At 45.5% G+C, this 18,710-nt stretch overlaps 1 protein-coding gene across 1 annotated transcript in view; it reads right to left on the minus strand.

The window, feature by feature from the left end:
- Window positions 1–493: 493 nt before the first annotated feature.
- EIF4E1B (eukaryotic translation initiation factor 4E family member 1B) overlaps window positions 494–18,710 on the minus strand; it is a 53,339-nt gene continuing 35,122 nt past the window's right edge. Inside the window, exons 6-7 of the mRNA XM_078650616.1 lie at window positions 10,068–10,207; window positions 494–833 (exon numbers count right to left, since the gene is read on the minus strand). Of these exons, the coding sequence (XP_078506742.1) occupies window positions 719–833; window positions 10,068–10,207 (255 nt within the window). The 3' untranslated portion in view covers window positions 494–718. The remainder of the gene's footprint in view (window positions 834–10,067; window positions 10,208–18,710) is intronic.

An 18,710-nucleotide genomic window follows, 5' to 3' on the forward strand; every position in this document is an offset into this window, starting at 1 on the left:
TAAAATAAAAGAATGAACTATCCCCAATTGTCTTGGAAGACTAGTCCCTGAAAAACTTTGAAACAATGAGCTTGTTCACTTTGTGCAGTTTGCACTAGGCATTTACATGTCACCACTGCTCAATTCCTCTAGTTCACGCTGTTTGTGACTGCCCTTTATGTTGCCCCCATTATTTGTACAGTCAGCACATTTGAATTCAATAGCGAGGACAGTACAAGGCGTCTCCAGAGCATTTTGAACTCCAAGCCCCCTCCACAGAACAAACCTGCCTCTGTCATGAAACTTGGTCACCAATCAGATTCACAGTTACCAAACTAAAGAAACGGTTCGGAAGCAGTATGTTTCTGTGCAGTAGGTGCAGCACCCTCCGCACTGGACTGATCCATTATCCATGCAAGCCAGAGTTACCACACCCAGCACAAATGCAAGGTACATTCCTTTCTACATACATTATGCACTCAATGCCCCCCAAAGAGAAAACTACTGCCAGATCCACCTTGTGCAGAATTTAATATTAATATGTACAACACAAAGACAAATAAACATGACCAATAACAGAACCAAGATCCTCAACCTCCATTTTGGGCTTTTTTTCATCTTCCTCCAACAAGTTTCTTCGACTGTTGTGTGGTCTCCACCCGAACCAAAGGCTTCAACTGCTCATAAATCTCCTCTGAAGGTTCCATGTGAGAATAAACCAGCCATCCGGCTGGGACGATTAAATCACAAACTTTGACTTCGCGATGGAGGTGCTCTTTGTGGCAGTGTCTGCATGGGCTTGATATCCAATGACCACCTTGGAGGACAAGCCAAGACGTTCCTTGTACACCCGCCTGTGAAGCCAGAACATTTTCCGTTAGATAACTTTCTCCATGCCTGCAACATACAATCTCCACCAAGTAACTAAATACAAGTAGAATAGTTGTGGATATGTTACGAGCAAAGGCGTTCACCCTTAAGAGAATAAAGCATCAGAAATTGCCAGCTGTGGAACAGCAAAAAGAGTGAAAAGAGATCAACATGCATCAGGGGATGTAATAGCTAGTCTGTTCAAAGCAGCACTTGGGATGAGAATGAACAAACCGACGCAATCAGTGCAAAAGCACAGTGCACTCAGCAGCTTAGGGGTACAATCAGTACAGGGTCTGCGTGTACTATCTGAACATGAGAGGTTCCAGTATTTTCTGCTAACCCAGGAGGCAGACAAAGTTCGATTCCTTTATACCAATGTTCATTGATCCCAGGCACCGCTGGAGGCAGTGTATCCTGTGTAGAAGTCTTTGGTGCACACATTGTGGAAACAAATGTACAACGTAGGCATACAATCTTAATTGTGCAGCTACTGCTGCAAGTCAAGCATTCTCATTTTAACAATATATATTTTTTTAAACGATGAGTAGTTGCAGTACATGCCTCAGTGTAGCATTAGAGAATGCCTAGAAAATAAGCCAATCAGTGATCATGGTGTGTCATTGGGCAACTATGAATTTTGGAGTTGTGTCGTGTTGTTGTATAGATAAATTCATCCGATGTACAAGGTTTCTAAAATTCTGCATGCTGAGGGAATGAGGTGGCCTGCCTCGCATCATACTGTACAGAAAATGCAAGTGTGAGAATGCACTTGCCCCTGCCCGCACTGCTTGGGGTGCAAACTAGTTGCTAAATATTCACTCAAACTGTACACAATGCCATAATAACTGATCCCTTCGACAGGGTAACTAATATTTGGCATTTACGTTTTATTACAGTTCCCCTGACGAAGGGATCAGTTAGATCCCTAAATGCATTGGGAAAGACCTTCTGGAATATACCTTCTGATATCATTGGTTAACATATCACAACAATTTCTGTTTGAATTTATGATTTTGTTTGTGATAGCACATTATGTGTACAATATGACATGTTAGCGGATAGTTGATCCTCAATAAATATCCAAACTTTGGGTTATATAAAACTGTGTTGTATTGAAAATGTTCAATATTGCATTGTATACAGTTTGAGTGAATATTTAGCAACTAGTTTGCACCCTAAGCAGTGCAGGCAAGGGCAAGTGCATTCTCACTTGCATTTTCTGTACTGTCATTGAGCAACCCCATAAATAAAGGTCTATGCTCATGCTACCTTTTCCATCACCTTCTCAATGTCAGGGTCCCAGTACCATCACTGCAGTCCCCAGCCTCTCCTTGCGCATGTGCATGCAACTTCCAAGTCTCATCTTAAGTGATCAGTGTGCCTCCAATGTGCAGCTTCCATACAAATAGACTAGTGCCTGCTGGCCAGCCGAAGCAGTACATTAACTGTGGGGCATTACAATACAACAGAACCTCAGTGCCTACTGTGCTACTAGAACTGGATTGTAGTGGCCTCCCCCACCCATACCCCCCACATGGTTCCAATTTGGACTTAAATTGCATGAATCTGTAAGCTCTGTTCCCAAAGAGAAGGCATAAACTGAACAATTTTAAGATGTCAAAATACCACCAAAGATCTGCTGCTTCTTAAAGTTATACAGCAAATTAGGACTGAACCTACCCACCAATATATGCACCGCACAAAAAGGGCTGTGAAGACAAACCAGTCGTAGACCATTAACAACCCATGAAGGGACACATCCATCTGCTCCCTTAAACTACATGGACAATGGGGCTTGTGGACCGGTCCACCTAAAGGGTTTCAAGACATGAAAAAGGAAGTACAAGGAGAAGGGCCATATAGTGCCCCATCGACCGTAAAACCTTGGCCTCTGACACCTGACCTGTCTGAGATATAGCCGAGACTGGTAAGACAGGTTGGCCATGCCCTGGAACTCTTTCGGTGGTGCAGTAAAAGCCATGAAGTCTGAAGGAAAGGGTCTGATTCTGGCCACAGTGGCTCTGGTGTCCCAGCTGTATGACAATGTATGGGTTATGCCCCTGCAAGGTGACTAGGATTCTGGCATTTACACTCAACATATTGTGAATTGCCTACTCCCTTCTGAAATGGTGGGTGATTTAAACCTGTCTGGATCAATACAGTTTGAGATTACAGCTAAACACATGTTGCTGTTTAAACCCTGTCCATTGACAAGCCGGGACTGACCCAGTCATGGGAAGAGTGCACCGCTGGCGGGTTTTCAGCTTATCCTCAGACCATGGGAATATGGAGGAATAGGCTATAAGATGGCTTGACTAACAGTCTAACATCATGCCTTTCATACTGATTGAAGGAGGATAAACGGTCCATCTCAGAAGCACCTAGTTAGGGTTGGGGCTGCTCAACCTTTGTTTGGGTACACTTCATGGATGGAGAGATTAGAAGGGCACCACCTGATAAGTAGCTACGTGGAAGGGTGGTGGTCACCAGTTAAACACCTACATTAATGATGGTCGAGCTGAGATTTATTCCCACCCACCCCCGAAAAGACAGCAGGTGAGCAAATACCTTGTCCTCCCACAAGGTCAATCCCAGTTCCAACTCGGATTCATAGTACTAACAATGGCAACAGCCAACTAGAGCTACAGGTAACCAATTTACCACAACTGCCTCACGAAAATATGCAATTGGATGACCTGGCAAAAACAACCAGTTACCCATTAGCTCAGATGCTAAGAGCAAAGCAACATCTTTGTAAGATAACCTTTGCAATTCGGGACACTGAGCAGTCTCTGCAAAAAAACTTGTTTCATCTTTAACTACTTCTGAACCTCAAAAAATAAAACCAAGTCAGAAAATACTCCATCAACTTAGACTACATAGATTGACCCAAATGATATCAATCAAGCAGTTCAGGTAGTAGCTGAATACCAATCAGACAAACTCCACCTGCTTTAAGAATATCCCCCAAAGGAGTGTTCAGTCCGGCTGCCAGTGCAATTTCAGACCCCAGAAAATAAAATCTGTGCTAAACAATTTCATTTAACTAATTACAGATATTTTGGTACACGTTTAGAAACCAGTCACCATACTTGCTTTCATTTTTCTGCGTCCGTTTGCATATATATCAATTAGCATTGTAGAGCATCACAGCCTCAAATAGTAAAATTTTGCAAGCATGGATATTGTATTTTGATGCCATTGCCAGAAATACACAGCTCACTACATTTACTTTGTGTGCCCTGACAGTGACGGCTCAGCATTACTGAACCATATGTACAAATGTCTGTATACATTGGTTTCTTTTTTTTCCTGGCGTTATATATAGCGCAAACTAGACCCAAAGGTATCCGGTATCAGAGCGCTTTACATGAGCACCAGTTGCTTACACAAGGACATATTAATTTTTGTTAGGCATGGGGAGATGAAGTAATTTGCCCAGAATCACAGAAAGTTGAGCGTCATTGCCAAGACTCTAACCTGGTTCCCCAGATTGGAGATACACCCTAGGCTGCAACCTCTCCCCAATATATATATTTAAGTATATCTTGCCTTTAGCAGCAGACAACTGTATCCCACAACCAAGCTGCACATTGTAAATTGGCAGCCAAACTGTTTGGGATGAAGGGTGATATTGGCTTGTCCAGTGGGCACAATAAACCTGTAAGCTGTCACGCAATAGGAATTCCAGACCCCTGAAGCTTAATGAATGGCAGTGTCAAGAGCAAAGACTTGATTCTGGAATCCGTTATCTTCACCTGCCATCTTAACATTGTTCCTTTGCAAAACCCCGAATGGCCTTCACAAATGTCTTCCAACCAAGGTTCAAGACACTTCGGGGAATTCCTAGCACTTTTTTTTCAAGCACAATCATTTAACAGTAGGCCTCCTTAAAATCTCTACATGCCAGCATGAGAACATACCCCACCTTGCGTGCTGACGTATACAAAAACTAATGAGGGTGAAACCAGTCCTGGGATGCTTCTGTTCCAGTTCAGGAGGCCTGGCTGTTTGGGCTGGACTGTCCCAATTGGAGCAGGGTCACGAGTGATTTGCATAAGGCTGGATGCAAACTGTGTGGCATGGTGTGCAAAATCATGGCTTGGGATGCGGCAGACGTGATTCAGTGTCTGAGATTAATTCAAGCATTCCATCCATCACTTTAGTTTACAATAATTTGTCCCCAATTGTTTCCGGAGAATGTTATTTCAGATTCTGCAGAGTATTTCCTCTTTAAATATGCTAAGAATAGTCCTCATTTCATTGCATCCATATGCTAAGAATAGTCCTCATTTCATTGCATCCATAGCTTCAAGAACATTTTCCCTAAGTATCAATGAGAGAATCAGAACTTTATTTCATGACTTGGGCACATAATTGAAAAATATCCAGATTGCGATGAAGGCATGCCTTTCTGGTGGTGCGTCTTCCTCATCTAGTCGCTCTGACTGTATACAAGGTAAGCATCTTGTATGATTTATAAGTAACATTACTGACCCCCACACCTATGGGTGGGACTGCAAGAAACTAGTTTTGCTATTAAGTGTTCAATAAAGTTATATCAATGCTATTTCAACTGTGCTGCATCACAGCAGTTGGTACAAAGGACAGTCCAGGGTTCAACAGCAACACCGAGACCTCCAACATAAAAGTAAATTCCAGTCACTCCCCTGAGTGAAATCAGACAGCAGCTCAAATGATTCTACTGAATGAATAGCAACAGTAATTTACATTTTTGCGTGAAGAGGATATAATTCATTCCAAAAAATGTCGAAGAGGACATTCAACCGCTCCATCTTGACTGCCAAAGCCTAGGCAAGACACTGGCATCCTTATATGCTCATGGTTTAGGTTCCTCCCTTGGCTTTGCCAAGGTTAAGCCTGCACCCAAAACAAGTATTAAGTGGCCCCTGAATGAGGCTCGATGCAGTTGAACAAGCAGCAATGAGAGAACAGTCCTGGCTGAGAAGCAGGGTACAAGATCTGATTACCTCAACACTATCCCAGCATCTCCACCAACACCCCTGGTATAGCTTTCCTGCTCACCTTTCCAAAGTAGAGCTTAAATTCTCATTTGAATTGTATCTTCTGGTGCCAGCAACAATATTCAAAGGATTTTCCATGCACTCCAACACCTCATTCACAAACTCTACAGACGCAGCTCATTGAGAAAAACAGAAGCTAAAGTCTAGAACGTGATAGTGAATGGTGTGCAGCTTGAAGGAGAAGCACTTCATCTGCAGGTGATACCCAGGAAGTGAAGAGTACCACCACTCATCCCCCACCAGAACATGCCTATTGTCCTAAGACTGCTAACGTGAAAACAGGATCCATTCAGGATGCAGAAATTGACGGGCCATCTTTCCAAAGAATGGATCCACGCTTCAAGGCACTAAAATGTGGATGAAACGTATTGAATTTGAACCCACAATTGACTTCTTGATGGGGCTAGGTCGGAAAGTTCACAATCTTTTAGTACGACAGTCAACCGTCCTGATGAGCACTCAATGAAAATAATTTCAACAATGTGATCTAAATTCTTTAAGAGATTCTGGAGAAATTTGAGACCTTCAAAGATTTGTTAAGTCAAAAGAAAGACTTTGCCAGTTTTAATGCAGACAATACAATGTCACTCAAGAAAATGTAGTACGACGCTGAGAGCCTGCCCTGGTTTACGCACCGAGGCCTTATCAAGGCAGATGGGTTAGGAACTTTTCCACAATGCATAATCAAAGCAAATATAAGGCTGCTGAAGAGTGCTCACATTGAGAAGCACTAAGTATTTTAATTCCATACCTGAGCCCTAGCGCTACGGTAAGAAACTGTGGTACAAGAAACTGCTGCATAGGTGTTGTCTCAAGACAGATGGTGGTATTAAATGTGCATACTCTTAATACAAGACAGCGAGCCTAGGTCAGCAGCCTTCATGCTGGTAAAACCAGGTACCAGTGTAGCAAGCATCGGATATATATAGTGGCTATGTAAAATATATATATATATATATATATATATATATATATATAACAAACGAGAACCCTCAGAGTAGGGAGCCTCCAACCCTGCAGGGCGTCCTCATTCAAGACGGGCACGGAGCCGCCCGGACGTGAAGCTTTTATTCTGTAATTAAGCACAGCCTTCTCATAGTCCAACTAGTTTCGGCCATACTGCCTTGATCAGGACAGGAAGTCACATACATATATATATATATATATACACACACACATGTATACACATATATACATATACACACTAGTTTTGTAACTATATATGCATCCATGGCAGGATCCCTCAAACCTGAACTTCCCCTGCCCTCCACCACACGGTCTCAGCTAGGAGCATGCAGCTGCAAACAGATACATTACTTAAAATTTCAGTCTTCAGGGGCATTGTGAATGGCGGTATAACTTTCAATTCTGCTTTGTAGAATAACCTTTGTCCCAAAAACCAGAATATTTACCTAAAATTAAGAAAAGTGTCGGGACACTGCGACAGTCCTTTAAACAGTGTCCAGGGAAATACAGGACGTCCGGTCATCCTAACATGACTAGCAGTTCCATGGTGTCAGAATGAACTTCACATTACCCACCTGAAAGGCATGCACATTCCTGAAAAACTGACATTCACTTTGTTTTGAGACTTTGGACCGATTGAGGTTTTTGCTTGAAAACGTCTGTGCCTTAGTGGAACCATCTTGCGACCAGCAGCTCCTCTGTAGCAGTTACAATTTCAGTTTGTCCCACAGGGTGCAAACTTTCTTCAAAAAAATGACTACGTCCCTTTTAGGATTAGGACTTTTAAGCTTTCACATTTTTCAACTTCCACCTGGACTAATCCATGTGTACATGACCAAGCCACGTCAGTGTCTTCCTGATATCACACCTATGACCCCATCGGCTTCTTCCATAGATCATCATTGGCACTTTATGCTGCTTCACACTATTTTCACTTAAATCCTAAAAAATTAAATCTGATCTTATTGGACTTTTGTAGTTTTAGTCTTTAGTCAAATAGGTTTTATTTCAAAATAGGTTGTAGAATTAGTGTGTTTTGTATGACTTATTGTGAATGCAGTGCTTAAATACGTTTACGCATTGCCTTCGATTTAAGCCAGCTTTGTTTCTCGTGAACTGGGACCGATCACGGATTTATTCCACTTGTGACATCTAGCAGGTAGTGGCCTTAGCCTTTTGAGGTGAATTTGTAGCCACCCCTATTAATCCACCTTCCTACAGTACTGCTCTGCTTACTGCACCAATGAGGCCAGAGCCAGACTTGGAGCAGTCAGCTGTCTAACGGGAGGAGAGGCGCAGTGTAATGTATGGGCACTACTAGGGAAAATAAACCAAAGACCAAAAACAAACCAACAATTTCAGGCTGGACTTTTCCTTCCACTATGAATCTAATGTTATGTTAACCTCCATTTATAGCGCGCACGGCTACTGGGAAGTGTCCCGGCGCAGAAGCCAAAAGATGGATAGAAGGGAGCTGACCCAGCTGAAAGATTACTTTAATAACAGTTTTAAAATGTTTTTTAAACAGCCTGAGGTCACCGATATCGCGAAGTTCAAAGGGCAAGGCATTCCAGGCCATGGCCGCTCTAACAAAGGGAGCTGCTGTCCATTCTAGCCAAGCGGTACCTAGGTACGACAACAAGGCATTGGCCTGTGGAGTGCAAATGTCGGGGTGGCACATAGAACACGAAGCGTCTCCTAAAATACTGAGGCCCTGCGAGGGCACAATGGGCCAGTGTAAGAACCTTAAATAGAATCAGTTGGTCAACCGGGAGCCAGTGCAGAACCCGTAGAGACTGCTTTACGCTAGACCTACCAGGAATCCCCAATAAAACTCTTGCCGTCATGTTCTGGACAATCCGCAGCTTTTTTGGCTGATATGCCAGAAGACCAATGTACAAAGCATTGGCTAAGTCCAGTCGTGACAGGATGAGCGTGCGGGTCACCAAATCTTTAGCCCCTTTGGGCAATAGGGGCAGGAACTTCTTTAAGTGTTTAAGTGTCCCGAAGCACACACCAGCTAATTTATTAATCTGAGGCAGAAATCTTAATTCCTCACTGAACGAAACCCGCAGATTTTTCGCCGGGCTCCCCGTAGAGTTAGGCAAGGGGTAACCCACAGGCAAGATGTCCTCTCTGAAATGCGGGGGTAAGCATCCATAGAGGAGCACCTATCCGATTTCTCAGATCTGTAGCTTAAAAGGTGAGAATGTTTACTGTGGCACATGGCATTTAGCCATCACACATCACACTGCAACATTCTGAAGCTGGTTAGAGATTTTGTAAAAAGAAATCGGGGAATTTATGTCCCCCATTGACGTATATTGAAGCAAAGGGGGTAGTAGGAGCGCGAAAACGTAAAAGCGATGTTTGCCTTAAATACACGGGAGTTTTCCGCCTAAATCAGGTGTCTCAACAAGCATGCACATGAGCTCCCAGGAAGCCGCACTAGTGAGCACAGCCTGCAGATGGAGCATTTCTGATGTTTATATTCAGACTCGCAATCATGTCAGCTGTACAGCACTTAAAACAGCACTATTTCTTAGACCGATTGCAGGGACAGCCAACCTCTAATGAAACCCGTGTATGCCCAGGTTTTCAAACTTCCTACCGCTTCAATGAGATACGCAGAAAGAACACCCCCACCCCCACGCACCACCTGTCAACCATGACCAGGAAATGCATCCTCCCACAGCCAACACTGTACATTTGCCATTGTTTTCTGTTTGTATCTCTTCCTTGTGTGACTTTGCACCTTGTACATTCACATTTTTTTCTGTTTGTATCTCTTCCTTGTGTGACTTTAGAACTTGTACATTTGCAATTTTTTGTTTGTATCTTTTATGTAAATCATGTAATCCTAAATCCTTGTGTATCGTAACTGATTTCTATGTAAAGCGCCCTGACACCTTCGGGTAATGTTCGCGCTATATAAAATCGCATTAAATAAATACATAAATAAAACTGGCGTGCGCACTCGCAACCACAAAACGGCAGCATACAACCCCTACCGACGCAAAGCTCCACTCGCTGCAGCACCTCACCTAAACACTAGCACTGGTCGCACCACCTTGCCCACGCACCCAGGTCCCCTATGGTGAACTAAAGTCTGCTCATTCACGCACGTTACGCATGCGCATCCTTACGCCACCGTGTCCCTTTACGTGCAGCGCGCGCATGCGTGCCCCTCCCCCGTGTCCTTACCCGATGTACGTGACTGCCTCCTTGTTCTCCGTTTCTTTGGTCCAGATGGCGATTTTATCCCCTTTTGCGCGGATGTTGATGACTGCGCCGCAGATATCCTCGTTATAATCACCGAAGGCCTCCCCGATCAGGCACAGCAGCTGAGGCGGGGAGGAGAGGAGGCGGCAAAAGGGAGAAGAAAACCGAGGGATAAAAATTAATTTATGGGGGAGCATGTATAGCGCTGCGCGACAGACAACCAAGAAGAGGGAAAGGTGAATAAGACGAAACATGGATTACCTAGCATAGTTGAAGTAACCACCCCCCATAACAAGCATTGGCATAGCCAATAGGTCTCGCCTTTGGGACCTTATAAGTGTTTAGCCAGAGCAATTGACTTTGCCAATGTCACCAACCCCCATAAAAAGCGAAATGAATAAAGGTGGTACATAGCAGGAAGGACTGTGCTGGCTCGGTGTAGAGGAAATAGTTTTTATGCACCTGCAGTCTATTCATCTAACCTGATGTTCCTTGTTAGTGCGTTATTTCACATGGTGCAGCTCAGTAACAGGAAGGGGCAAACTGTGCTGGGGTTTTCCGACCTGTGCCGTCTGAAGATAAACTCAGGCTCCCTCCAAGAGATCAGGGTACAATAATTTAGTTTACGCCCTGAAAACAGGCGCGGGGCTCTGCGTGGAGGCGGCTGAGCCCATCATTATACAGCCCCTGGTGTTGCTCATGTGAAGGAAGGTACAGAGCGAGCGGTGCAGGAAGAATGAAGGCTCGCACAACCCAGTTACTGCTCTTAATACTCTATACTGTTGCCTTTAAGCCAGTGCACTGCTCCGTCCTTTGACTGGGTTGGAACTATATAAACAGCAAATACAAGGAAATGATGGACAGAGCGCTGAAACTTTTCAGACACTCACCCCCAGTCACAGATCTGGGTTAAATCCATCATCGTTCTTAAGCTCACTTTGCCGCCCCAGTTCAAACCCAGCCATATGCAAATCGGTCTTGAGCCTGTCCATGGGGTTTGAGTGCTCCATCCATCATCTCCTTGTGTATACTAAATACACAGATGCATATCTACAAAGGAGGTAAGCGACAGAGGCACATGGCATGAGTGACTGCCCACATTGCTGTTTTATCAGCTTGGTGACATATTAACCGCCTATAGGCTAGGACTAGTTCTGTAGTGAGGGGAAGCCAGACAGCAGATGCAGGCTCTCAAAACCTAATTTCTGGCGACTCGCTCTGCATAATGCACTTAACCTGCAAGGATGGGTAAGGCTCATGTTTGCCCAAGTTCGCTTTCCATTTGCTCTGCCATGGTTAGGAATTTTCTGCCATTACCCACAAGGAACACAAGAACCCCAGTTCTGCACAGCTAAGACTATGCTTAGCCAGCACCTTGGCCCCAACTACCCCTTCTCAGTGAGGTGTGTTGTAAACCACAAGTCGTCCAGAGGTAGCCACGAAGTACGTTGTAGGTAAGAGATTTATTAAGCTTAGTTACAGGATAGTAAGTAGGGTAATAGTTTCAGCAGTTCAGCCCCACCAGAAGCCGCATCCTTGCTGCTCAGCCCACACAATCCCAACTGTCTCAACTCCACCAGGCACTCCAGCATTCCACTACCTCATCAGGCATTCTAACATTCTATACACATCACATTCACACTGGCTGAGCAGCAGGGAACAAATTGCTAAGTTTGGAAAGTAACATTACAAGTTACAACACATCTCCTTCCCTTAGAGGAAATAATACAACAATGTACAGTGGAAGTACACATCATTTGATATCAAATACCAAAGAGATACACAAATTACAAATAATTGCAATGAGAACTAAATACAGAATCACTTGACATTGCACACTAACGTTATGAAGGACTGGAAGAATGGAGGATACTGCTGACGTAATTCCCTCACCACTCACCCCTTCTGCACACCACACCTGGCAGAACAAGACGTCTCAGGTAAAGCAGCACAGGATACACGACCCTTGAACGCACACCTAGGTAAACCAGTACAGGGTACACAACCCTTCAACACACCCCTAGGCAAAAACAGCACCGGGTACACTATCCCACAAAACACACCTAGGTAAAACAGGACATGGTACACAAACCTCAACGAAACCGGATTGCACAAAGACAAAGCATCGCACAATACACAGACTAGAAATTAATGATAGCCTCACTAGATCAGCACAACATAGGCAGAACCACACCCAGTAAGAATATGCGGTACAAGATCGGACACTAAGCACAGCACGCAATAGCATGCGACAAGAGCCACAACACACCCAGTAAGAAAATGGCATACTTGGGAGCAAACTCAGCAAAGTAGAGCATGAAGTAGAATACCCATGGAAGCAAAATTGAACAAGCACTGGCGTTGCCAATAGGTCTCACATTAGGAAAGTTTAACCTATTGGTATTGTAAATGACAAATTTTGTATTTTTGTGTTGGTTTTGAAAATATCAAAAATAGCTTTGTCATTTACAATGCCAATAGTTTTAACTTTTGCAAATGTGACACCTATAGCATTTGTTATGCAATATGTGTCGTATTTATGTTACTTACATAGTTTTGCAATCAGTCATCCCCTCTGGTAACCTAATTCTCCGACCAGCACATGCCTGCTTACAGTTCAACAGGATTTTACAATATGCGCATTCAGACGTTTTTTTATTCCATTCCCTCACTGCCTGGACGAGCCCAGAAGTGCTGGGGTCGGAGGCAGAAAATCAAGGAGTGTGGCAAATGGCCGGAGGGAAGCCGGATGGGGGCAGGAGAGCTGAGATAGCGTGTTAGGGGAGGAGAAGCCGCAGAGCGCACGCTGGGCGAAGCCCTTTGATGTGCTGTGCGGCCGGGGGCAGGAGAGCTGAGATAGCGTGTTAGGGGAGGAGAAGCCGCAGAGCGCACGCTGGGCGAAGCCCTTTGATGTGCTGTGCGGCCGTGAATGCGCGTGCTTGTTTGCTCACGTGATTCACGTGAACTTAAAGAAAACCGCACGAACGAAACCCTTGGTTTCACGAGTTTTTTGAGCACTTGAATTCTCGCTCCCTCAATGCGCTTGCGCGCATTGATAGGTCGCGAGACCTAAAAAGGCACAACTCCATAATAACGAGCATGCAGCATGCATTGCATGGCACACAGTAGCATATTGATCGTGAACCTGCACAAAATGTGACCTGAAAAGATAAGAAAGGAAGAAAAGTAGCAATTCAGCACAACAAAAACTTATATGCAAGCTATGTACTGCACAATAGTTCAACAGTTTTTCAATATCGTCAAGTCAAGTCAAAGAATTTATATAGCGCGCTACATACCCAGAGGGTCTCAAGGCGCTTGAAGAAGGGTGGGGAATTACTTGTCGAATATCCAGGTTTTAAGTTGCTTTCTGAATGCTAGGTGGTTCTGAGTGAGGCGAAGGTGAATGGGAAGTGAGTTCCAGGTTTTAGCCGCCAGGTAGGAGAAGGATCTTCCTCCCATGGTGGTTTTGTTGATGCGAGGTACAGCAGCAAGGGCTTGATTGGAAGAGCGCAGCTGGCGGGGGGGGGTGTAGAAGGAAATTCGTGTGTTGAGGCATTCGGGTCCAAGATCGTAAAGTGCTTTGTGTGCGTGGGTTAGGAGGCGAAAAGTTATCCTCTTATTGACGGGGAGCCAGTGGAGGTCTTTCAGGTGACCAGAAATGTGGTCTTTACTCGGGATGTCTAGTATGAGTCTGGCTGATGCGTTCTGGATGCGTTGGAGTTTTTTCTGAAGTTTTGCGGTGGTACCGGCGTATAGGGTGTTTCTGTAGTCCAGGCGGCTTGTGACCAGTGCGTGGGTGACCGTTTTTCTAGTTTCGGTGGGGATCCAGCGAAATGTTTTTTTGAGCATGCGAAGAATGTTGAAGCAAGACGAAGAAACGGCGTTGACTTGTCTGGTCATCGAGAGTGAGGAGTCCAGGATGACGCCCAGGTTCCGTGCGTGGTCCGTCGGGATGGGTGCTTTTCCAAGGGCCTCTGGCCACCAAGAGTCGTCCCAGGCGGAGGGGGAGGTACCTAAGATAAGGACTTCTGTTTTGTCTGAATTCAGTTTCAGACGGCTGTGCTTCATCCACTCGGCTACTTCTTTCATTCCTTCATGTAGGTTGGTTTTGGCGGTGTTAGGGTCTTTGGTGAGTGAGAGGATCAGTTGAGTGTCATCAGCGTAGGAGATGATGTTGAGGTTGTGTTGGCGTGCGATGGCCGCGAGGGGGCTCATGTATACGTTGAAAAGGGTGAGGCTGAGTGAAGATCCTTGTGGCACGCCGCAAATGACTTCAGTGGCCTCTGACTTGAATGGTGGGAGGAGGACTCTGAGTTCTTCCGGCAAGGAACGAGGTGATCCATTCCAGTGCTTTTCCTTGGATTCCGATGTTTCTGAGGCGCTGTAACAGGGTGCTATGACAGACTGTGTCGAAGGCTGCGGAGAGGTCGAGGAGGATGAGGGCGACTGTCTCCATTGTCCAGTAGAGTTCGAATGTCGTCTGTTGCAGCGATGAGTGCGGTCTCAGTGCTGTGTTTGGCTCGGAAGCCGGACTGTGAGGAGTCGAGGGATTTGTTGGTTTCGAGGAAGGCGGCGAGCTGGTTATTGACAGCTTTCTCGATGACTTTGGCTGGGAATGGAAGGAGCGAGATGGGGCAGTAGTTTTTGAGTTCGGTGGGGTCAGCTGTGGGTTTTTTCAGAAGGGCGCTGAGTTCGGCGTGTTTCCAGCTTTCCGGGAAGGTGGCGGAGTTAAGGGAGCAGTTGATGACGTCTCGGAGGTGTGGTGCTATGATGGAGTCAGCTTTGTTGAAGATGTGGTGGGGGCATGGGTCTGTGGGGGATCCTGAGTGGATGGAGTTCATCAGGCGGATGTGTCCTCAGTGGAGATTGGGTTCCAGTCATTAAGGATGTTCGAGGGGGGTGAAGGTATGGCAGGAGGTTGGGTGGGTTGGACTTCGAGTTGGTTGTCGAAGCTGTTGTGGATGTCTGCGATTTTGTCGTGGAAGAACGAAGCTAGGGAGTCGCAAAGGGTTTGAGAGGGAGTGATGTCGTTGGAGTTGGCAGTGGGGTTGGTAAACTCTTTGACGATGTTGAATAATTCCTTGCTGTTGTGGGCGTTGTTGTCTAGTCGGTCTTTGAATGCGGCTTTCTTGGCAGTCCGGATCAGTTGGTGGTGTATGCGGGTGGCGTTTTTGAAGGCGTCCCTGGTGCTGGTGTTTGGGTCTATTTTATAGGCCTTCTCAAGGGAGCGACAGTTTCTTGGATTTCTTAAGATCGTTGAACCAGGGGGCGTTTTTGCTGCCTAGTTTGATTTGACATTTTTTCAGAGGTGCTAGGTTGTCAGCGATGTTGGTTAGCCATTGAGTGAAGTTAATGGCTGCTTGGTTGGCGTTTGAGGAGTGGGCAGGGGGGTTTTGAAGAAGTGATGAGGAGATCTGGTCGATGGTGATTTTGTTCCAGTTTCTTCGCAGAGTAGGTTGAGGATGGTTGTGGCTTGTGGTCTTTTTGTAGACAAAGTGAACGCAGCTGTGGTCTGTCCAATGGAGAACTGTGGTGTGACTGAAGGAGATATGTTTGCTGGAGGTGAAGATAGGGTCGAGTGTGTGACCTGCGTAGTGAGTGGGGGTATTAACAAGTTGTTGGAGTCCGAGGTTGGCGAGATTGTCCAGAAGGGTGGTGGCGTTGCTGTCGTTGCTCTTTTCCAGGTGGAAATTGAGGTCTCCCAATAGAATGTAGTCCTCGGAGGGGAGGGCGTGTGGGCTGATGAAGTCAGTGATGTCTTCGCTGAATAATGCACGGGGTCCTGGTGGCCTGTAGAGGAGGGTGCCTCTGAGTGTGGTTTTGGGGTCGGTGTGGATCTGGAAGTGAAGGTGTTCGGCGCTAGCGAGGTTGACGTCTGTGCTGGTTGAGATGCGGATGGAATTCTTATGGACGATGGCGATGCCTCCTCCTGTTTGCTTGGTGCGGTCCTTACGGATGATCTTGTAGCCTTCCGGGATGGCAATGGTGATGTCTGGGGCTGAGAAGGCATTCATCCATGTTCCTGTTAGGAAGGCGACGTCCGGAGAGATGGTGTCTAGTAGATTCCAAAGGTCGATGGCGTGTCTGTGGACCGAGCGGGTGTTGAGCAGGATGCATTTTAGGTGGTTGGGGTCAGATCTCTGTTTGGCGTTAGTGGATGAGGAGTAGGTCTTGGTGCCGTCATACTTGCAGGAGTTGCATGTGAAGGGTCCATGGGTGTGTCCAGGAGCGGCTTGGGCGCAGTTGGGGAGGCGGCCGGGGTTTAGGGCTGAGAGGGTGGAGGCGTCGTATGTAATGTGGGTGGGGTGGGTGGAACGGGGGCCAGGGGGTCTGGCGCTGGGCGCGGTCCAGGCGCGGACTGGCGTAGACGGGCTTACCTTTGGCGCACCTTCGGCGCGGCCGTAGCGCGTGGACGCTGCGCGTTGGGACATCTGCCTTAAGTGGAGAGTGGAGGGGGCGGAGCGTGGGAGGGTCAGCCGGGAGGCGGGAGCGAGGTGGGGGAAGGGCCAGGGGCTGCACACAAAATGGCAGCAACAACAACAAGCTTTGCAGCAGGGGAAACGGAGGCGCTTTTAAAATCAAGTATCTCTAACAAGCACAGCCAAGAAGTGCGCGCTAGCGTTATGAAAAGCACTAACACTGCAGGCACTATGATTTAAATAGAGACAGTGTAGTCAAGCGCTACTAAATGGGAAAAGGTCTGCACTTAAGCGCTACGATACTAATTGCAGAGGCAGAGTCAGGCGCTACAATCACAGGTTAGCAGTCAGCGCTACGAAGAAATTTCAGCAGAGTCAGGCGTTACAATACCAGGTCTTCGCAGGAGGAGGCAAGGGGAGCGACCGTTCGTGTCCAGGACAGGACGTTCCACATAATCTGATGCAACTCTGGTGAGCAATCTGGGAACAAATAGCTAAGGGAAAGTATGGGAAATAACATTACAAGTTACAACAAGGTGTTACCCAGGTGATCCAAGCCACTGTCAGAGAAGTCATTTAGCACACATGAGACTGGAAGTTTGGTCTACACTTAAAGCACTACTGAAAATCAGAACTCAGTGCTGGGACTGTTACCCAGAGGATGCCACTTCGTTTGTAGGTAGTGCAGAGCCTGGCTATGAAGCTCAGCAGAACAATTTAGCCAGCCAAGCAAAAAAATGCCCAAATAAATCAGAAAGATTAAAATGGCCTTACAAGTTTCCTAGCCTGTGGTAACTCAAACTTAAAGGATATTGTGAACAAAAAAGCTCTTAAAATCAGCTAATTATCAGGGCCATATCAGGTGGGGTTGCCAGCAGAGGGGGGGGGGGTGTCATTCTCCAAGGCCAATGCTTTTTCATGGCTTGTGCTTCAGAATGTATAGATTTTACTGGTGGCTAAAATCAGTTGCCGTGTGTGGTGGTCTCAGATTTTTTTCTGAACTTTGAAAATGTGCTTTTGAGACTTCACATTTTTTACCCATGCCTCAGTTAACATCGTAAAGCTGGATGAGAATGTAATCTGAAAAGGTGCTGTGCTAACTATCATCCCACAACATTTTATTTTCATTTCGTCCAATAAGAGGTACACCAATTCATTCATGCTTTCTGTAAATTCTCCAGAAAACAATGCAAGAGAAAAACTGTAAAAACATGTTGGATGATAATCTCAATTGGATAGAAGTTAAATAAATTACTGCCTTGGAGAGGGATTGCTCTAAATTGTGCATAATCGCCGCACATCCTGCGATGCGACAAGAAGCAGAAGGTGAACATCCTCCATGCTTAGAACACTATCAAATCAGGTTTCACACATTGCCTGGTCCAACAGGATCGGATTTAACTTTACAAACCAAGTAGGCCATGAGAAACCCAGGGAATACAGACCGCCATCTTTTCCGAGTACACAAGTGTTCATCCCATATCCATCCCACTTTCTTCTAACTCCTACTTTCTCACTAGACTTGAACACATTAAACGGAGACCAAGAGGCACGTGTGTCTCCAGGTGACCGACCAGAGAGCCTCACATTGTAAGATTGGCTTCCTCTAGCTAGGAGAATAAAGCCCCGCCGCCTGTATTTTCATTTTATGTAAACACTTGTTGCGTTTTGTTTTACTTTTTGTACACAGCGCTCAATCTGCTGAATTTACACATCAGAAAGGACAGCAACTGCCAGAAATACTGCTTATTTGCTGATTCACCCGTGAGATGCCATAGATGCAGAGGTTCTTCATTACCACTATTGAACAGATATATATATATATATATATATATATATATATATATATACACACATATACATATATACACACACACACATTAGCCTGTTCAAAAGTGGTAATGAAGAACCACTGCATCTGTAACCTGCGCTGCAAAGACTGGTTAATCTTACCGTTCTCATTGTAAGGATTTTTATTAATTCAACAATAAAAACATTGTATTGTGTGCGTGTGTGTATATATATATACATATATACACACATATATACACACACATACACAAATACCTATTGAATTAGCTAACCGATGCCTCTGCTGTAAGTTTTTTAAGAATTTAAGCACCATTTCTAGCAATTCCGTATTAAGACTTAGTAAATTGCGTTCATCCAGGTCAGTCTCCAGACATCTGCCCGTCAAAAAGGA

This window comes from Lissotriton helveticus, chromosome 7, assembly GCF_964261635.1.
Source record: "Lissotriton helveticus chromosome 7, aLisHel1.1, whole genome shotgun sequence".
NCBI classification, from domain to species: domain Eukaryota; kingdom Metazoa; phylum Chordata; class Amphibia; order Caudata; family Salamandridae; genus Lissotriton; species Lissotriton helveticus.